Below are 23,721 nucleotides of genomic sequence, written 5' to 3' on the forward strand. Positions count from 1 at the left end.
ATTTTATGGTTTGCATCACTGACTAATCTTATTCAGATAACCATCGTAAACCATTGAATTGTGAACAGCTCTTTCGTCCAAGTAAGGGAATTCTCTAGAGTGTGCATCCACGACTTTACCGTGTATCAAACACAGAACGTTCATGTCTCGCTTACAAACCCTTAACCTTAAGAACACTGGGCCGAAATCTACCGGTTTATTTACATATGTATGTTTACAAATAAGTCAGTCAAAATCAACCAGTAATCCTATGGCTTACTATGTAATACAACTGATATTTAAACGAAAAGACTTTCAGATGATTGATGTCGATTAATGATGTTCATATCAGATGTTATTACATGTTGGTCAGAAATAATATCGATCCATTTCACTGTTTGATATCAGTACATCTAATTCTACATGATAGTGGACTTTCTATCAAAAACAGGGTTAAAAATTTCAAGTAATCAAACAATTTCGAAGTTAATGAATTTCCATGTTATTCTAAATATATGCAATATAGCACAGTCATAATAAATATGAGCAGATTACGAAACCAGAAGTTAATCAACATCTTACTTTTTGGTTGCTGATTTGCAAATTAGCTTTTTTTAGTCGAACTAATTTAATCTGTAAGATAACATTACAGATTAAATTAGTTCTAATGAGAAGCTATGACCAGTAGAGTTCAATCCGTGTAGGGTGTGAGACAGTCATCCACCTCAGACAATCAATAAAGGGTTGCGCGAGATCATGGACCGAATAAAGTTAGACATTAATGCCGTGGGATTTGGGCTCGGTGGTCTTGAGGTTAAGCGTTCGTACTCAAGACCGAAGGTCCTGGGTTCGATTCCCCTTGATGTTGGATCGTGGATGCACACTGCTGAGGAGTCCCACACTGGGACGAAATGGCCATCCACTGCTTTCAGGTTTTCAGTGGTTATCTAGCTTAGATCGACTGATGAATTCAACTATTGAAATCACCACATTCTCCACAAATCCTCATTCGGATAAGCCCAATTGTTTATTCATTAATAAAAAAAATTGGCTGACAGATCTCGATAAAAACGTACCTTTAGGCGAATATCTTTCTTTCTATTATACCATATATGCTGGTTTCAATTACATGAATTTTCAAGAAAGCATTTTAATTATTTTAAATTATTCATCATTATATTAGTCTGATTATACCATTCTATTTTCAATTTTTTTCTTTTTGTTTTACACAATATCAACACTACGTCCCTTCATTGACCTGAAATAACCTAATTAAAATGATAATCGTTTCAAGTCTATTATTAATTCATTCATCATAATCCTTAAAAAGAAGGATTATGAAATTTTGTTTAAAAACAAAAGTCAAATTTTCATAGTTGAAATCATGAGTCAATTGAAGGTAGACCACCATGGAAAACCTGGAAGCACTGGACGGCCGTTTCGTACTATTATGGAACTCCTCAGAGGTGCGCATCCACTATGAAAATACTATATTCCCCCAAAAACCCTCTCTGATCTATAATCATATGCTCACTAGTGACTGACTTCAAGAGATATTTCCTTGAGTTCTAGTGGGAAGCAGTGACCAGTGGAGTTCAACCACGTCTGTTTTAGAGATATCAACTCACTGAAGACAATTTGTGAACGGTTGCTCAAAATCGTGGATTGATTTAAGTTAGAAATTAACACCGTTGGATGCCGGTCGGCCCAGTGGTCTAGAGGTTAAGGGCTCTGGCTAGAGACTAGTAGGTCCTGGGTTCCAATCTCGCGAGTGCGGGATCGTGGATGCGCAGTGCTGAGGAGTCGCATAATAGGACGAAGCGGCCGTCCAGTGCTTCCAGGTTTTCGATGGTGGTCTAGCTTCAGTTGACTTATGATTTAATCTATGAAAATACTAAATTCTCCACAAAACCCCCTCTGATCTAAAAGTCAAATTATCATAGGACATAAAAATGATTTGCAATGAAGTAGTAATAATAATAATAATGGTAACCTTCATAGAAAAGCAAAGGTTGTTTCAAACATGTTTACATTTATACCCATTTAGTCAGTCTTGTGGAAGTTTCGCCTGATAATAGTGTAAGATTAAACAGAAAAGAGGATCAATCGTTGGACCGGTTTATCAAATTGCTATATCAACAGTTAGTCGATTATATATATATATATATTCAAGAAAAACTGGACCTAGCACCTATAAGCATTAGTTGGAATCGGCATAATTGATATTAAAATTTTTGTCTGGGATATATTATTCAAACAGACAAATTAAAATTGAAGGAATAAAAAAACATCACATCTTATAGCGGACATTTAAACAGGAAATTAGATTTTTTGTCAGCTGTTTGCTGGTAGTAATACAAATCGGATTGTGAATGAATAAAAGCATTTTCTAATTGTAAAGCCACTTATTTATAGACAATTACTTTTCTATTAGGATTATTAAGTATTCACACCGTTGTCATGATTTCTTGATGTGTGACTAATTCCAATAAAATTCACTTATGTTAATATTTTTAATCTACAATGTACCTTTTAATTCGTAAATTTTGCATGTTGTAATTAGCTCACGAAAACCTGTCCATTTCCATAAAATTTCTCTGTAATTGATTATTTGCTTATTCTTTTTGGATACATGTGCACCATTATGAAAGGCCTTGGGTTATTTGTATCTAAACTTATATATGTATTCCATGTTTAACACAGTTGGATACCGGCTCAGTAGTCTATCGGTTAAGTGCTCGCGCGCGAGACTGGTACGTCCTGGGTTTGAATCTCGTGAGGCGGGATCGTGGATGTGCACTGATGAGGAGTCCCACAATAGAATGAAACGGTCGTCCAGTGCTTCCAGGTTTTCCATGGTGGTCTGGCTTCAATTGACTAATGATCTCAACTCCATGAGGTATTTCCTGGAGTTCTAGTGAGAAGCAGTAACCAGTGGAGTTCAACTAGGTCTGTTGGGAGATATCAACTCACTAAAGACATTGGTGAAGAGGGTTTTGTGGAGATCTTAGTAATTTTATAGAGTTGAGATCATGAGTCAATTGAAGCTAGACCAATATGGAAAACCTGGAAGCACTGGACGACCGTTTCGTCCAGTTTTTGGAACTCCTCATCAGTGCGCATCCACGATCCCGCCTCACGAGATTCGAACCCAGGACGTACCAGTCTCGCACCAGAGCACTTTATATATATATATATATATATATATATATATATATATATATATATATATATAAGTTTGTGCAAACAGATCAGTTGAATATGTATACAATCATCTGTAGGTTGAGCGTTCACACTATACACAATAAGAGACCGATTCCCAGTAGGGTCATTGATGAACACTTCTGAGTAACCCCGTAGTGGGACAGAACAGCTGTCGAATGCTTAATAGTTGCTGATCGTTTGTCTATCTTAGGCCTTCCTGTGATGTCGATAACAATCAATGATCTCCATAAAGTCATGTACTGATAAATCATTGAAAGTCTTGTTGTTTTTTTCGATTCAGTATTGTTTAAGAACAGATAAATAGTCAACTTCTTAGACTAAAGTAACAAGAAAACTCTTTGATTATGTTCAAAAATTTAGGATAATTATGTTCGATCTTCGATGAATATTTAATGCATCTTCTTTTAAATTTTTACTTCCCAGGTGTTTTACTTGCTCTCTTTAATGAAAAAATAGTCGGTTAATTTTGTCACTTTTTCTGTCTTTTTGATACCAATAACAAAAATCAAAATTTATAATCAATGTTTTTACGAAATGAATCATGTCAACCCCAAAAATAATCAGTTATATATAAGTCTTCTGAGGCTATTTTAAACAATGTAAAACATAAGTGAGATGAAGTTCAAAATTCTGTTTCACAATTTTACGTTTCTTTTTCGAACCAAATATTCTTTCCTTAGACCACCACTATTACTATTACTGTTTTCATTTTGACTTATTTACTCATTATCTTTTTTAATTGTAAGAAATGGGTGAACTGTGACAATTTGATCTGATGTAAATATTCTTACTAGGTCCACCTATTTTATACATAACTGTACTACAATCAACTAACCGTTATGTAAGGTACGTTCACATCTTGATTCCTTCTATAATTGTTTGATTAAAAGGCTAGTACATTTATAGTTTACTGGTTAGATGAATCTAATACTCCTGAGAATAGAACTTCCAATAACTTTTTACTTGAATCTAAATAAATTTCTTCATCATAACTGAGCGTAAACATTACCCGATATCATTGCAACCATTAAAAAATGTCTTCCATTTTATCATCATTCTAAATTTTGTTGTTGATTAAACCAATTTTTTAGACACTACACAATGGTACATTGAACTTCAGCAAACATCAGTCAGATAAAATGAATCTACTAAGTGTAACTGATCAATCAATGATAAAATCAACTTCATACAAATCTATGTCATTAACAAATAATAGACTGACATCCTCTGAAATGGTTCCAGTAAATCAAACTGAAAATAATTCAAGTACAAATTCTCTTCAGAATAATAATAATATTAATAGTATTTCACCAAGATTATTTCCAAAACAAGTTACAACAGCAAATGTGATATTAACCAAACCAAGTGTCATGTGTTCATCCAGTGATTCAGCAAAAATATCTAAAGTTCAAAGACAATTTCTATCAAACAATAGTGTAAGTCCAGTGTTTTCATAACTAAAACAAATATTTGTTACTTTTGTAAATATGATCAAGTCCCTATGCAGTTAAATTATTTAATATTCAATTATTACACTGTGAAGAATCTAGCTCAGTTTTTATCTAATTTAGCAACTAGTTAATATTAATAAGTTTTGCATAAAATATGACCAAACACAAAGTGTGGAAACTTGTACTTGGTTCATGAATTTAGTCAGCTAGTCAGTCGCAACGTAGATCCTGGTAAGTGTATACATCGGTTCAAGTTACCACAACCCATTAGTACAAAAAAAGAGATTTCTGAGGCAAATCCGAGAGTAGCAGAAGTAGCAACAGTATTGGTAGTATACTTTCCAAAGATGGCATTTAAACAATCATTCATAAAGCCAGAGACCAACAAACAACGAAAACTGGCGTAAACACAGAAAAATACAAGGACAACAAAACCCACAAACACAGCTAATCACAGAGAACGCCATCAGAACATATCAACATATCAACAATAGAATAATGGAAAACTCTACTTCTAAATGAAGCAAGTGCTAAAGATATTATCGAAAATAAAGGTAAAAGCTCGATAATTAAACCTTCTAGCTCAGAGAATACAACATCTTCAAAAGTATCCACCAGAGCTGCAAACCTCCATCACTTAAGCATATACTTGGATATATATACCTTTGGATACTGGCTCAGTGTTGTAGAGATTGAACGTCAGCGCGTGAGATCAAAGGTCCTGGATTCGAGTTCCGAGTGCGGAATCTTAGATACGTACTGTTGAGTAGTTACATTCTTGGACTAAACGGCTGTACAGTGCTTCCAGGTTTTCAATCGTGTTCTAGCTTGGATCAACTCGTGAATTAAACATTTTATTTGATTGGAGCCTTCACGAATAAAAAAATCTATTGATAAAATCTATCATACAAATAACAATGTCTCGACTCCTTTTGTCTGTACTTTTTCATCAATATTTAATTAATCTTGCTAATTGCAGTGTTTATTTCGTATTTTAACTCTACCACTCAACATAACTTACTTGTCTTGTCCTTACCAATTTTCTAACACTCGTCTAGATGTTTTACCTGTGGATATTTTAGTGTTAGAAAAAAGACTAAACAGTGTAATATACTTTTCAATCGAACAAAATGAGTTTTCTGGTAATTTTCCACATGCGTCATTGTTTGAACCTACTAAAAACAGTCAAAAGTAACCAATATACATTTTAAGAAAACGGCTTGTTGCATTTAGAGGATGCATTTACCTAGACTACCAGTATTGAAATATAACGAATAACTGAAGTACATGTAATCAGCTCGTTCGTTAATTGATCGAAAACTGCTAATTGCAATAAAGCAGAAATTTTTTTGCAATAAGTTATAAAGAATATAATTACCCAATTTTAATGTCGTTTCAATCATGTCTATTGCACTGAAAGACATAATCTTTAAACCAAGTAAACTTTTATATATCTTCCTTAGTGATTCATTTCATTGTGATAAATACTTGGTCAATCAACTTTGGATTTCATTTCTCCGTATTGCTGTTGTATTTATTATTAAATTGCATTTAACAATATTGTTAAGTCGTTTTAAATAGTACATTCTGACATAAACGTTTTTCTTTTAATATGATGGGGATCTTTAAACGAGTACATAGAATGTTTGAAAAATATGCAAGAATTCGTTAATGCGTCTAAAGAGTATTCCAATCCTCTGTGTATCGTACAGTATGTACATATGGCTAATAAGAGACTGACCAGACCTAAGCATCAATGGGAAGATTCGAACAAACAATACCAAGTGAATTTAAACTTCACCTCATTGCACAAGCAAGTGGCTATCAGGACCCAGTAGCTGAGTGGATAACGCGATGGCGTTTGAATCGAAAGGTACTGGGTTTGAGTTCGAGAGTGAAAATCAACTCTGAGATACAGGTGCATCCAGCTGACGAGTCCCAAATAGGACTTGACGCGCGTCCTGGATTCCACTGCTAGCCACTATCCATCTTTGCTTACAATGGTTTAAGTATTTTCAAAATTATCCCTTTTTACCACTTGAAAGTACATGCTAATAATACAGTCCTATCAATCAGCAATTATTACTACTTTATGTCTTTATCAGTACAATAATCATTCATTTTCTTTTGTATAACAGCAAAACTCATATCATTTTATTTATTCATATTTCTGGAGCACAACAGGATGATTTAGTCTTATAATTTAAAGAATCAGTATCTAAAAAATCTTAAGGAAACAATATGATTTAGATTTTTATTTAATGTAAGTATTGGTGAAAAATATCGGAGAAAAATATTACCATAATCTATGTTGTTGTGATATCAATTTGCAAAGAAAAACTATTCATAATGAGTTATTCATTTAACAATGTCTTGTATTGTGCATCAAGATAATATTTCAATAGCATTAACTAACCGGTGAGGAATTGTGGCTTATATCATGAGTGACTAGTCTTTAATGATTATGAAGTTGCAATACAGCAACCAGTTTGAGTGACTCGACATCATGTGTACTATGTTTTGATGTAAATTGGTTAGAGATAGACGTTAGGAAATATCGAATCTAGGTTTTGTGCTAGTTCACACTCGTCAGCATGACATATCTACAATCTTCAAGATACTGATACCTCCTTTGAAGTTAGAACTTAAATCACATTTTATTGGCAAAAATCTCAATGATTGAGATGCAGTAGTATCAATATCTTAATTGATATTCTGCTCTGAGCTTTTACACAGAAATAGTTAAGACAAATTAATGATGACAAGTAAGGCCACAGAAAATCAAATGAATAATAAACGCTTGTACAGCTGTATATTCAAATTCTCAGTTTGGTTTACAATGTATTTGTGAGTCATTTAATGTAAGATATCTTAAAATTATGGTTTACGAGGATATATAAATATATGTATTATTATTCTTATTTAAATTTAGATATTACTATGTTTCAGTTTATACATGAAATTAATAAGGTAAGACCATTATCACTAGTAGAAATGAATAAGTTATTCTTTTGAGCACAGTTCATATAAAGTCATATTTACTCATTCTCAATACATAAGCTTTCAAAGCTAACTACTCATTTCTTTGGTGTAGATTAAAATAATTGGTATATTAGAAACATCCTAATTCATATCTCAGTAGGTAATAACAAATACATCTAAATTTATAATGCTAAAATAATAACTGAGTATAATAAGATCTTTATGTCATTAGCGAACATATTCTTTCAATAAATACAGTTGATTAAGTTTAGACAATTAAAACGTTTTTAGATCCTGCTGAGGATTCTGAAGGTGTTGTGTTGTCTGAACTGGATGATGTAGTTGTAAATAACCACAACATGAATATACACTGTTCACAAGTAGACTTTTCAGCTCAAAAGTAACAACACCTCCAAAAAAAATAAAAACGATTAAGTTACAGTTCAGTATTTAATATGTACTTACTCACTTACTTACGCCTGTTACTCCAAAAGGAGCATAGGCCGCCGACCCAACTCCGCCTGTAGCTCCTCCGGGGGCTACTGCCGGTCCCAAGCTTGGGTAAAGGAGGAGGGTTTGACATGGGGTTAGCAACCCCATCCCGTAGAAAGCCAACTCGCTAAAAAAACCAAAAAAAATTAATATGTTATGTGACCATAATACAAATCTGACTTTATTACTTACATACATTTAATATTATAAACTGTTTCCTTTCAAATTGATTGTTTAATTACTCGCTCATATTTTGGTTTCGTCATTAATTTCAGTAGATTAACAAGATCATCTTTCTCAATTCTATTACTAAAATAATCATTTTTTGTTCACTTGCTTTTCATTAACTGTCAACTATCTCATTGAATACTAACTTTTACTTCCTAATTATTATCAATAAATCATTGGAGAGGAAAACAAAGTTTCCAATGTTTATCAACTAACCTATCTGATCATTAACGTTGTTTTTTTTTTCACTTACAGAGTCGTGAAAATATGTTTGATAGAGATGTGAATGAGGATAAATTTGTTTTCGGCACATCAACAAATACTGTTCAATCGAACCTGCTACAAAATTATTATCATCATCATCATTATCCAAGTAATCTATCAAATAATTATTCAAAGAACAATACATACGCTTACAGTAAAAATACTTTATCATCAGCCTCGACAGAAGAACTGCATAGCCAATCAGATGCCAATTCGTATAATATGATGCGAATTGAAGAAGATAATTCTAGTTATTCATTAGCCAATAATACAAATATTACTACTACTGCCGCTGATACTTCTGCCGAAAACAATAATAATAATGATAATAATAATAATAATCAACAACCGAAGGAATTATTCAGTGAAGTAGCTCGCCTACGTTACGAATTATTGTTATCACGTCAAGATGCTTTACGAGCAGCTGATCGGTTAAGTAAACAAGAAACGGAAATTTATCAACTTCGTCAATTATTAGACAAACTTATAAATAATAATAAAACCAATACTACCATTAATAGTAATAATAATCAATCCATCCATTTAAAAGTACCAAAATCAAATAATTATTTTGATTATTGTACAAATTTACAGGGAAATGAATTGAAATCCTATGATGATAAACAGCTATATTCGCGTAAGCAATCAATTCCGACTACTACTAATACTACTGGTGTTAATTGCCTACAGAGTTCAACAAACAATACTAACAATAACCATGATGCTAATGTTTTGCAAACTGTATCAGCCACATTTAAAGAATTAGATGATGCTATGGCAAGGTTAGTTTACGTAGCCTATTTATTATCCGTCTATCAAACCATATCACTGCTACTACTATTCTTTATTTAACATATACTTTACCAGGATGTTTTAGTGTATATTTGTTATACTTGATGAAGGGACTACTTCTGTTATAAACTAACATCAGTAGAAGCTTCCAGTCTTACATCGACAAATATACTTACAACTGAATTGGAATCTGATAATCTATTCGAAGAGTATCGGATTTTTGTTACAGCTTATTAACAGTTGACTGGAGTTTAAAATGTTCACCAGTTAATTCTACTTCATGATCGGAAGATATGATACTGTCAGTGAGTCTTGAAGGTTATCGGTCCTTGTTTGTTTAGAATAATGAGTGTGTATTGTCGATAGTTTGATCGTTTACTTTATTTTTACCAAACAATAAGTTTTGTCAGTGAGATTTATGCTGCACAATTTTTATAAGAGAGAACAAAGTTGGTTAATTTCAACAAAGATACCTTAATAATTCGGTGAATAGAATTTGATAATAAAAGCTTCAGTCATAGAATCTATCTAGATTAACTATTCCAGTAAACACATAAATATCAACAACCTCAATAACGCAGTAACCACTAACAGTATCTAATCAAAATGATACACATTATCCTGATGAATCTGAAAATTATCTTGAGAACAAATTAAAAAAACATGTAGAAAAATTCTAATATTCAGATGAATATGATGTATAGTAAATTCATGTATCTTATCCTGGGGAAACTATTTAGATCACATGATAGATTTCAGTGGTTTTCTGACTTTGTGTTTGAATTATTTGTCTATAAAACTTTATCGTTCTACTTGTGGAACACTTTCACAAGTGACTAAACGCATATTCTGTAGACAAAGAATTTGACTATGATCAAACTTTCTGCTGTTATTTCTGATATTTTTGTTTTTATTTGCTTGTTTGCTAACCCTGCAAACATCTTCCTTACTGATATACATAAGGCCCATTTCTGTTAATCTTCTGATTACCAAATGACCTCGCTCGAATTTAGGTTCATATTTGCTCAGTCCATTGATATAAACAATGGTATATTGTGACTCCCTACAAGCTAGTTTATTTATTCAGTGTTTTCCGCCAGTTTAGCCACTTATTTTGTACTTTTACTAACTGACCTAGCACTCAAATGAGATTTATCTTCGTCCGGTTTCATGGATGAAAACGTACGTAGTATTAGACGAGTCGGACACATCCTTCCTGTCGAATGATATTGATAAATAGGTTGCACTAAGAGGAGAATCTTTTCAGTTAAACACACTTTCCAATAGTGGAATATTTCGAATACCCCAAAAGTTATCAGCTTCGAAATCGAACCATTAGGTGAGATCAATAGAAAAATACTGAAGGAGTTCTTTAAGAAAATGAGAATTCCATCCACTAAAATTCTAGCTTTCTTAAGGGGCAAAGCATCTGTAGCATATGTTTCTTTATTTGTAACAAAACTGTCTCATGATTCTTTATTTGCTTAGTCAGCTTTTGTTATACTGTTACACCTTCAAGCTTCAGTGATTTACAAACAAATAACTCGAAATTCATCTAAGATATTGTAAGACCAACCTAAGCGGATGTTCAATATGCTCACTGGCCAGTTGTAACAGACAAAAGTGCTTACTGCAGCGGGAATAATTTACAAAAAGCATGTGAAAAACTAAAAGCCTCTATCTATTTCAAAATCAACAGTGGCAAGAGCACATAAAAATGTAAACTATGAACACTGAATTCGGAGATTATTACAAATAAACAAATGTCCAGTGAACACAGAACGAATACTAATGAACCATGTAGAGCCTTAAGGGAATGGAAGTACACTAATAAAATGGCGTAAGTGATACGATTCGACATAAATAGTTAAATCACCACACGTTAGAACAAAGGGTTATAATAGGCTGCATGTTCAAAAATAATCGAAGACGACCTGAGCTACTGAATCTTAGTAAGTAGTGTAATTAACACACAAAAGAAGGGAAGTGAAATTGGATTATAAAGCTTATGGAAGAATTAACCAAGTAGTTCGTTAATCTTCTTTTTCTTTTAATCTTTTCTGATTGAATAATATGGATTAAAATAATTCCGGCTACTACTAACTAACCTAAAGGTATTGATTGTTTGGCTGTAATCACTGCCATCCCAGCATTCTCCAACCCACTCTGCACTGGGCCTTCCTTTATAATTCTATCCAATTTTTGTTCATTCTTCTGATGTCTGTCTCCATTTCTCAGGGTAATGTGTTCTTTAGTCTTCCTCTTCTCCTTTGACCTTCAGGATTCCATGTGAGGGCTTTCCTTGTGATCCAGTTTGGTGCTTTCATCAATAGGTGTCCTGTCCACTCCCAGCGCTTCTTCCTGCTTTCTTCCTCCAGTGGAATCTGGTTTGTTCTCTTCCATAGTAGCTTGCCTCTGATAGTACCTGGCCAACAGATTCGAAGTATTTTGCGTAGACAACTGTTAATAAACACTTGTATCTTCTGGATAATGGTTTTCGTAGTTCTCCACGTTTCTGCCCCGTACAGTCTTCACATTTGTATTGAAGATTCTGATTCTGATCTTGGTGTTGATTGACAATTGTTTCGAGTTCCAGATGCTCCTCATTTGTAGATATGCTGCTCTTGCTTTGCCGATCTGCGCCTTCACATCTACATCAGATCCACCGTGTTCATCAACGATGCTCCCCAGATATGTAAACGTTTCTACATTCTCCAAAGCTTCTCCGTCAAGTGTGATTCGATTGGTGCATGTTGTGTTGTATCGGAGAATCTTGCTTTTCCCTTTGTGTTTGTTGAGACCTACTGCTGATGAGGCTGCTGCCACACTGGTCGTCTTCTCCTGCATTTGTTGTTGCGTGTACGATAGAAGAGCCATATCATCTGCGAAGTCTAAATCGTCCAGCTGCATCCTAGCTGTCCATTGTATCCCGTGCTTCCCTCCAGATGTTGACGTCTTCAAAGATGAATGGTATATACAGCATGTTTCCGAAACAGTTCCTCATAACTAGTTAATACTAGCAAATATCTATGAAAATCAATCGATTTAATGTCGTCTTAAATTTTCTATATAGTAGTAAAATAAAATTGTTTTTATCTTATTGTCACTAACTGATAATTTCTTTTATATTCCTATCTCTCGCTCTCTTAGACTGGAATTAGAACAAAGTGAACTGCTTCGTGAACAAGCTCGAATCCGTGCACGAATCGTTGCTGCACGTCCAAAACAGCTAACATCAAGTTGTAAACAATCTGATTCCAATTCTCTCTTATCTCGCTCATCTAAATCAGCTATTCGTCCAAGACAATTTGATTCTTCTTTATCGAAAATGCCAAATAATTTGGTAAATCATGGATTATCTAGTCCTAATGATCATATAAAGTGTACAAATTCTCCTCGTACAATTAACAGTAACAATATGTACACTATAAATAATAATCATAACAATTTACAGTATGAAATTGTTGGAGATATTCCTAAGATTGCTTTTTCCTCAACTCGAACATCTTCACCACATATTTAAAGAACAGAAAGCATTTATATATAATGTTTTGTCAGATGCTTCGTTTTTTTTTTAAGGAACCCACCATGCATTTCAATAGATCCCAACTATTATTACCATGAATACAATATCTTCATCTGGTTATCAATTTTTTAGAAACAAAACTGTCTACTGTTTCCGATTGTTAGTTTTACTGAAAAATTTCTGTCGAGTGTATATGGTTTTGGGACTTCCTCATTACTTGTGAATTATATGTAAATCGATGATGTATATTTCTGTATGTAGATAGAGGTTTACACTGAATTTAAACTTCATTTCTGTTTGATGAAACACAAATTAAATTTCTCTTTTGAAGTTCTACATTCGTTTTTCTATCTGAAAATTAATGTTGATTCTATTCATTTTTTGGTATTTCAAATCACAGATCTATTATGTTTTCTTATGACATCAAACATTAATGTGATATGATTTTGTTAACTTTTAAATGGATGTAAAGTTCATCTACTTATAAGTAGTAGAACAAATTTGTTGAAAAGAATATTCATGAAGAATTTAAACGATGTCTTGTAGGTACCAATAATTTCAGAATATTTACTTTTGAGAAAGTAAACTCTTTAAAACATTGAAAAAAATTTTTAAGAAACATTGTAATGGTATTTTACTTAAATTCTTTTGTTATTTTTACTTTTCTGTAATGCAATAATACAAAAATAGAGAATCAAGAAACTAATAAATTGTTTTTAATTTATAAATATTCATAGTTGAAAGCGTCAGTCGATTGAAGCTAGACCACCAGGGAAAACCTGGGAGCACTGGACAGCCGTTTCGTCCCATTGTGGGACTCCTCAGCAGTGCGCGCCCACGACCTCGCTTCGCGAGATTCGAACTCAGGACCTACCAGTCTCCCGCCAGAGCACTTAACCGATAGACCAGGTTTTCCCTGGTGGTCTAGCCTCAATTGACTCACGCTTTCAACTATGAAGATACTAAATCTCCATGAAAACCCCTTCTGATAATAACAATCATATACTTACTAGTGACTGACTTCGAGAGGTAAATCCAGGAGTTCTAGTGAGAAGCAGTGACCAGTGGAGTTCAAACCACCAAACCATAAACCAAATTACATATAGATTTTTATTGCTTAAAGAAATAAATTTTTACATATTTACATCTGTTACCCATCTTGGAGAATGGGCAGCTGACCAATAATCTTCAATATGCTCTGTCCTGGCCTCTTCTTTCCAGTTCTTCTCAAGTATTTTTCATTCTCCTGGTGTTTAAATCCACTTTTTGATGTAATGAGTTCTTTCGTCTTGCTCTTTTGCTTTAGCTTTAAAGATTTAAAGTTATGGATTAATTTTTGGTATAGCTTGATGATTTCTTAATTTGTTTTCACCTGAGACCCATATAGGGTTACTTGTGTTCCTAAGCTCGGATAAAGGAGGATGGCTGGGTATAAGATTAGCAGCCCCATTCCGTGGAAAAGAACCATGCTGAAAAACGACCTCAAGAAAGAAATATATACACATGACAAATTGAATATCTACGAAAAATGGCATGCTTGTTAGAATTTCATGAGTTGTGGTCTGAAATTTTTCTTAATAGTTTTAATAACTAAAATTTAATTGTAAAAAGAAAGAATTTATGAAATGCGAGCAATACATGATCATTCGAGTGAATCGGGTGCTTGTAACATTGTGGACAGATAAAGTTTCCGTAATAAGCAGTTGGTTTAGCATAAATTGTCCCATATGTGTGACAGGATTTCGTAAATGATGTCAAAGGATGAGATAGAAACCTCACAAAAGTAGTCGGTTTATGCATATCGAGATGATCAGTCGTGAGAAGTTATATTTCACTCTGAAGCAATATAGAAGGGTGATTATAGTAAACCATACGAATATTCGCTGCATTAAATTTCATTCAAACCAATTTCACCTAACGGTTTTTCCAGTATATCGCTGATAATATCTCACTTAAAGTAAATATTCACCGATACCGTTTTCTGAAGAATACCTAGTATGTAAATGTTGTTATTCATTTGTGATTTTCTCTGTAACTACCACTAGTTATCTATTTTTTAGAAACCTTGATTATAAAGTGTGCAGATCATCCACCTTCTAGATATGAGCATACAGAATGAGATAGTTTTCAGTTTTTTAATTATGCAATATCAAAAACGTTCTTAGAACTTACAGTTGGTGGAAAGGCAGAAAATTGATTTTTCACTGGAAGCAGTAACTGATTATTCTATTTAAACAGTAAATTAATATGGATCAGTTGTTTGAACTGTTTTTTCAGGATCCTTTGTTAAAAAACAATTTCGTCTTTAGGAATACTACTTACGGAGAGGGGGAGGAAAAACAAGAGGTACCAAAGGTTATTGTGATATACAGATTCCCAATAAACAATCATATACTTGAAAGCGTGAGTCAATTGAAGCTCGACCACCATTGAAAACCTGGAAGCACTGAACTGCCGTTTCGTCCTATTATGGGAACACCGTTGGATGCCGGCTCAGTCGTCTATCGATTAAGTGCTCTGGTACGAGACTGGTAGGTCCTGGGTTCGAATCTCGCGAGTGCGGGATCGTGGATGCGCACTCTGAGGAATCCTCTTAATAGGACGAAACGGCCGTCCAGTGCTTCCATGTTTTCCATGGTGGTCTAGCTTCAATTGACTTACGCTTTCAACTATGAAAATACTAAATCTCCACAAAACCCCTTCTGATAATAATCATATACTTGCTCAGAAATAAATAAATAATAAAACAAAGAAACCCTTTTTATGTAATACTTATTTTACACATAGATTGGACCTAATATTTCAGAAATATTAATTTAAAGTACAATATTCACATAAAAACTGTGATATAAGTTTTTATGGTGAAATAAAGAACTTTCCTTCAAGATCATGTGACCAACTGATATAGCTAGTTTAGAAATAATTCCAACTGGGATTAATTTTAAACTTATCAAGTTATACTTTATTTAGTTAGTGAGGTAGAAGATTTTGAAGTAAAAGTATTTATAGTGAAATGAAAATAATATCAGTGTACAGGTTTTATGATATCTGTTGAATTTTAGGGTTAACTTCACTGAATTCTCTAAACTGAGCAACCATTAAAAACCAAGAACTGGACAGCTGCATCTTTAAAGTACGGAACTCCTCAGTAACATGTATTCACGAACTCCATCAGTGACTGAAATTAGGACCTTTGGTCTCACGTGAGGACTCTTGAACTTTAGACCACTGACTGAGCATCCAATGGTTTATATGTCTGGTCGATACCTGATATCAAGGAGTCATGGATGCTCACTGCCGAGTACTCCCATGTTAGAACTAAATGTCTTTCTAAATGTTCCTAGTTTTCGATAGCTGTCTAAAACAGGCAGACTCATAACGCAAACCATATATTATTATTTTTTGGCCTAAAGTAAGGCATAGATATTCCTGTAATGAACGTGAAGTCAAGTGGGGACGATCAATTTATTATTTAATACGAAGTTACAAAATATCTTCGTAAGATATGAGAACCATACGTAAAATACTTCATTTACAAATCTTCCGTCAATTGTCTTTTACATTCTGTATGATTCTCCCAATTCACTACTCCTTTCTATTTCCGTTTCTGCTGCCAACCATTCAACTTTTGATTCGTGTTACATACTACTTATGTCGACAGACATAAATATCATACATCATATTATTATTTAAACTCAAACGAATTAAGGGTAGAGCCATTCTGTTTTAATTAGCTTCTAATTATAGACTTACCTGTTTTACAAGTGGCAGTCACTTTAGCATTAATTAACCAGACAATGAATTAGTGAAGATTACTATGATTAGGAAATTAATAGTGAGAGGTAAATGATTAAGCAATTACTGCAAAGATAAATATGGGTGTAGGAATCGCAGCATCCTCAGGTGTAATATATTAGTGGAGTCTAAAAAGTTTCCATCCAAATGATTCATTACGTATTATCTATAAAGAAAACTGGAAGTCCTTGTTGAAATGTAAAGTGTTAACAATAATTAAGTGAGAATAAAAGGAGGCCATCAATACAATTTGGAAAATGCCAACGACAAGTAATTTGTAAATGGCTCTTATCAATCAAACCAAACATCAGATTAACAAGGTACATGTTATATTAATGACTTAGGTAGCAGGAGGAACGATGTGAATAAGATTTGAAATCAATGATTCTTCTTGATGACATGGTTAATGATGACTGCAAACTCAGTCAACCAATGTAAACATAAAACTCGTAGCAAACTAAATCGCATAAAATGGATCACCTAGAGTGCTTTATATATTGTTAACTCAATGAGGTGTATCTACTAGGCCAATAAATACTGTTAACTGTCTTTTGTTTAATTCACTTTTATTTTTAAGTTTGAACATCTGAAGAATGAAGATATCCTTAACTAAAGTTTAAAACTATTGATTCACATTTGTAACTATTTTACAAATATTGAGTGATCGTCAGTTAGAAGTTAACAGTCCAGTAAATCAACATCTAAATAATGTACATTCTTTTCGCTGCATATTGCCAGGAACCACGATATCTCTGATTGGGCCTTTGTAACTTTCACAACGAAAATTTGTACACTTTTCAGAAACGCACCTGAATAGGTTATACAATTAATAGCCATAATGATGTATTAAAACAATCAAAATTCGATAACTTGTTGAAATATCTAGATATCAGGAACAGGTAGCCCAAATGTTCAAGCAGGTAGCCTGGTATGCATTAAATTTCATATAACCCTCAACAATTGGTTAATTAATTTACTTTTTGTCTTCTGATTAGTAAACCTGCAATATATCTATTTTTTATATAGAGTGACAATATTTGCAACAAAATTACCGTCAATGGTTACGTTACTAGTATTAATATTTCATTTGGAAATTCATAAAGAAATTAATGTTGTGCTTAAAACTGAACATTAAAAGTCTATTGAATACAAATTAAGTAAAGCCAGAACAAATATGGATGCAGAAGAATATGAACTTACTATATGTCATGGTTTCTCATCAGCTGCTTACAACCAAATATGCATTAGAATTTTAGCATTGAGATAATAAATAGTGTGAAACAATTGACATAAGTGAATGGAAAGGATTGGAATGACAAAAGGTTATCAATGATAACTATGCATATATATATATATATATATATGTGCAAGAACAGGTTAGAGGTTATTAGGTGTTAGAATCAAGGAAACATAAAGGGTGGGTAGTGTAATCGTTGAGTGGAGTTCAGAGACAGATATGATAAATTGTATGATAATTTTAGAGGTATTAAAAGATTCATAGAATTAAAAACTGATAAGATGGGTTACGTAATAATTGAATAGGATTTGAAGAGTTCACATAATTTAAGAGAATCAAGTGAGCTGAAATGTGAGAGTGAAATGGTGGTTTGAGAATTCGGTAATGGGAGAGGAATATAACACAAACTAAATGTTAACAAAATAAAACTAACAACCAAAAACACAAAAAATTGGATTACCAGGGTAGTAATAAGTTTATTAATGTCTCTTTTTGAATACATAGATCCGGTTTAAGATTTTTTTTATCGCGATCGCTTCAGCAAAACGGGGAGCAGTCGTACTTGTTCCATACTATTTATTAACCCAATGATAAAATTCTAATACATATTTGGTTGTAAGCAGCTGATGAGAAACCACGAAATATAATGATTTTATATTGTTCTGCATCAATATTTGTTCTGGCTTTATTTAAATTAATTAAGGGAACTAATTGCATGGAATACAAATTAATTTATCCAACAATTCACAAAAAGCTCTGTAGAACTTTCTTTTCATTTGTACATTGTTTATTAATTTTCGGTTAAGTGCTCTGTTGCGAGACTGGTAGGTCCTGGGTTCGAATCTCGCTAGGCGAGATCGTGGATGCGCACTGCTGAGGAGTTCTGTAATAGGACGAAACGGCCATCCAGTGCTTCCAGGTTTTCCATGGTGGTCTAGCTTTAATTGAATCATGATCTCATCTATAAAATATTTTTAAGTATTATTACTTTTTACATATAAATGTACCTGTTATATGTTTTATGAATATTCAGAAAAAAATTATTGATCATTGAAAATTTTGTTGTTTGGTTTAATTTTATGCATGAGATTTAGCACAATCCCACATTCTCATTTAGTTATTGTTTATGCTTACTGTTATAAAGATACAAATAATTGAACTGCTGAATTATATATATGTATTTCGTAGGGTTTACCCAGTTTCCAGCAATCGAAATCTAAAATTTAACTTTTCATGTGTCTTTAAGTATGAACAAGGCATCTTTTTAAAATTTCAATTTGATATGGTAATTCACATGATATTATTTGCTTGTATCTTCCCAATGTTGTTTAGGACTGCAACTGATCAGTCTTTTGTTAGCATATGTGCATCCTGTGTGGACTGCCTCGATATTGCCTTAAAGAACAAGCTTTACGAGCAAAGATGAATGTTGGCTAGCATTGGAATCTATGATGCTCATTTCATCCTATTTGGGACTCGTCAGCTGTATGTACATTCTACAAGCAGGTGGCTGTCAGGACTGAGTAGTTGAGTGTATAACGCGATGGCATTTGAAGCAAACGGGACTGCGTTCGAGTCGCGGAGTGAACATCATCTATAGGATGCAGGTACATCCATCTGACGAGTCCCAAATAGGACGAAATGCACGTCTGGATTCCATTGTCAGCCACCAACCATCTTTGATATAGTAATTGTTTAGTTAAAAATACTCAGGAAACTAAACATCATTTCATTGAAAAATAATTGATTCCAAAGTTCTTGTTTAAATAAACTGACAATAAACAATATTTTATTAATAGTTGAGATCATGAATCAATTAAAGCTAGACCACCATGGAAAACCTGGAAGCACTGGATGGCCGTTTCGTCCTCTTACGGAACTCCTCAGCAGTAAGCATCCACGATCCAGGAAATACTTCTTAAAGCCAGTCACTAGTGAGCATATGTTGATTAATATCAAAAGGGGTTTTCCATAGTGGTCTAGCTTCAACTGATTCATGATCTCAACTATGAAAAATACTGAAATCTCCGCAAAACCCCTTCTGATTATCTTCAATATTTTTAATTAAATAATTTCATATACATATATATATATATATATAAATCATTAAAAAAGTTACCATTTATCCAACATATTTTTGTGTAGAAAAACATGAAACTAAGGTCAGTTATTAAACTTTGATAAAACATTAGATATGGATATTTTTCTTGTTAAAAACCACGAAAAATCTGTAGAAGTATGATGAAAAGAAAAATAGTTGATTATTTAAATTCGGTTGAAATAAATCTCATTTTATACTTGGCTATAATTAGGTATTTACTTGAACGCACAATAGAACTTAAACGGTTAGATGGTTCTTTTTATAAAAAGAAAGTAATTGTTAAAAGTATAACATGAAGCGTCAAAATGTTTGTATTCACTATGTGACTTAACATCTATACAAGTCAATTGTCAAATGTTGTGGAACTGTAACTGTTGATGTAAACCGGAATCTACTACTGTCTGAATCACAATCTGAGCTTTCAGTCGATTGTCACTAGTTAATCAATATAACTTTGAAACAAATATCATTGTTTTAAACTTGAAATCTGTCATATTTTGGTGTTAGTTGACTTTTAATACAATAACTGTCAAAATAATTAGGAAAAGATTGTCAATAACTTAACTAAACTGAAATGTACTTCGAAAAAAATAACTATCAGGGAAATGAAATCTGATAAGTATGGTAACTTGGTCATGTGGTATGATTACTCCTTTGTAGGTTTTGTAAGAGTATAAAATTTTGATATTTATCACATGATCTTGTAATATATATATATGCAACTATAGCACTTCGAGGTACGTTTTTAGACAATTATATGCCAACTATTACTTCACGATCTCCCAAGTTACCTAAAATATGTGAACTTCATAATTCACATCATTCAATAAGAAAACAACGAAATGTAAATCGTCAACTACGTAAAAATCCCATAGTCAGATTAAAGAAGCCGAGAACTTTTGGACTTTATCTAGTAACCAAAAAAAATCAATATGATATTACAAGTTTCCAAATAAGTTTAAGTTATAAAGTATTATGTCGAAGTCCTAATATTGCACTTAGGAATAACCTTTCAACACATTGTGAATTATTACCAATTGACTATTTATTACGCGATAATTCAGTGATAAATCAACAACTTCCACGTGAAATAACTACTGATCGAATGCGTGCATTAATCTTGCCTAGTCCACATATAAAAAAAATAGAAAACAAAAATGTAACATTCAATCAGAAATCAAGAAAATTACTGAAGAAATCCTCAGAATTACAACAAATGAGTGATAAATATCGATTAGCAAAACTTCAAAGTAAAATACCCAAAACAAAACGATTCTTAGATCCCAAACTTTGTAATCGTCTTATTTATAGCGGGAGTCGTTTGAAATTTTTTTATGATTCATTATATCAATGTAACTTTCCAGCAATTAAATTCGTACTAGAACGTGAACCTGGTTTGATTTTAGATGCTATTGAATCGAATACTGGTTATTCTACACTCTTAGTAGCTTTATTAATTAAATCTTCTGTGAGACGAGAGAAACTTATGAAATTATTATTGAAATATTTAACAAAATATATAAATATGTATAATGATTGTATGAATGAAAATGAGATCTGTGAACATATTCTACAATTGAATGATCCAATTGAAGAACGGGATTGTATTGGTTGGACATGTATATTAGGTTATGAAAATGAATTCAATTTATTAATTACACATTTATTATCCGGTATTGATTTTCATAAATCTGATATCGATGGAAATACATATTTACATTTAGCTATAATCAGTGGTTCTATTAATATAGTAAATTGTTTATGTCAATTTATGCGAAAGTATTGTATTTCAATTGAGAATTGTATTAATTTTGCTGGTTTAAATCCAATACAGCTGGCTTATAGTTTACACTTGTATTCAATTGTAGATATTTTAGTACAATAAGTTTAATTAAATTGTCAATCTTTTTTTTTTAATGTTATGATCGATCAATGATCTTTTCTTTGGTTACATTTTTAAGGAATTAGATTAATAAATTGATTATTTAATTGATCTTTATTTAAATCACTCAATAGGGGGTGATTACAAGTAAAGTAGTAAATAAGCATCTTTTTGTAAAAAAAATTATTTTCATCCGTAGTGTTTTGAACTATCCCGTTGGTCAATCTTGATTGACATCTATGCATTCTGCATAAATTATTTCGATATAGTCATGATGTCACAAGTTTATATAAAATAAATAGAATGTATCTATCAGTAGAATCCAGGATGCTTGTTTTGTCATTTTTATTTTCAACAATACATTCAGGTAAATCCAATTGACGAGTCGTAAATAAGATAAAACGTGAGTCTTTGATTTCACTGCTAGCCACATTTTATTAATTCTACATAGAAAAATAGTTTATTATTAGGGTTCATATATTTTCAACTAAGTTAATTGACCATAGCGAAACCCAGTACAATAGTTAGGTTTCATAATTGATTTGGTTGACCTATTAACTTACTGATCGATTATATTTTGATGTCAATTAGAAAATGCAGATAACTTTTTGTTGCCATGATTAGTGGTAGGGGGGGGGCGAAATGTCTACCATTATACTAGATCAAAAATAGGTTGGTTTAATAATTTTCTGTAATTCATTGATTATTGTGTAGTTTTATAAAAACCTAAAAAAAATGAAAATCAAGAAAGTTGTTTAGTTACATCATGAATAATTTAATCCAGTGATAGTACAACTATAGTTCAAATCAGATTAGCATGATAAAATTGAATAATTTTGAATTAACTCATAGTTAAACTGCAAAAGAATTTGTCCCATTAATCTATTTTATTAGAGCATTAAATACCTTCTACAACAGTCTATCATTTTAAGACTATTAGACTGATATTGTAGAAATCGCTTGATTCGAACGTCGTAGTTTCATTTATCCGAACTGTTATATCCCGAGGAGAATTATGAATGGCAACTTTTGAGGACTATTTATGGACCAATACGATACGTATATTTCCTATTGTTTACTTGTTAACTAACTAAAGTATTCATATTCGTATCCCTTGTATTACAAGCTTCATTTTGACCCATAGACTATTACTATACGATTTGCCGTTCTTGAGTTATCCTCAGTCCATTAATTACTGCTCCCCACATTCACAGCCACATTTGGCCGAATCTTGTACAAATGTTATTTTCTATTGATGTGGTCAGTTTGATTGGTATATAAAAGTATGTTTGAAATTTAATGATTCATATTGCAGAGGCTGTTATTGGTGTTTTGGACTTAACTGGCTGGGCTAGGCAGAAAGCAAGACCGACAAGTACTCTAGACTCTCGTACGGGTTTCATGTGTCATTGGTCCGATTGATAAATCACTGCTCTCTAATAGACGGGTACAAGATTATAACAATCGCCGATACAAGTTATGAAACGAATTACTAATAATTCCCAGAATCGAACAAGATTTCTACTTAGGTGTTAGTGCTCTCTAATGGTTCTTAAACGATCTCTAATTTCTAATCAAAACTAACTTTATAATTACTGTTTTACAATAGTAGAGAAAGGATCATGAAGACGTCAACATCTGGAGGAAAGCACGGCATACAGTGGACAGGCAGGATGCAGCTTGACGATTTAGACTTCGCGGATGATCTGGCTCTTCTATCACAAACGCAACAACAAATGCAGGAGAAAACGACCAGTGTAGCAGCAG

The 23,721-nt window shown here is 32.8% G+C and overlaps 2 protein-coding genes across 2 annotated transcripts in view; both read left to right on the forward strand.

Moving 5' to 3' along the window:
- Smp_155120 (putative synaptic ras gtpase activating protein, syngap) overlaps positions 1-12,936 on the forward strand; it is a gene marked incomplete at both ends in the record, with an annotated part of 63,413 nt that extends 50,477 nt beyond the window's left edge. The window contains 3 exons of the mRNA XM_018795928.1: positions 4,296-4,640; positions 9,216-9,403; positions 12,564-12,936. Coding sequence (XP_018650192.1) covers positions 4,296-4,640; positions 9,216-9,403; positions 12,564-12,936 — 906 coding nt within the window. The remainder of the gene's footprint in view (positions 1-4,295; positions 4,641-9,215; positions 9,404-12,563) is intronic.
- A 7,893-nt stretch (positions 12,937-20,829) lies between these two features.
- Positions 20,830-21,957, forward strand: Smp_061390 (hypothetical protein; the record flags this gene model as incomplete). Its single annotated transcript, XM_018795929.1, has 1 exon — positions 20,830-21,957. One exon carries the CDS (start codon positions 20,830-20,832, stop codon positions 21,955-21,957), a length of 1,128 nt encoding a protein of 375 aa, XP_018650193.1.
- Positions 21,958-23,721: the final 1,764 nt, after the last annotated feature.

This window comes from Schistosoma mansoni, chromosome 2, assembly GCF_000237925.1.
Source record: "Schistosoma mansoni strain Puerto Rico chromosome 2, complete genome".
NCBI lineage: Eukaryota > Metazoa > Platyhelminthes > Trematoda > Strigeidida > Schistosomatidae > Schistosoma > Schistosoma mansoni.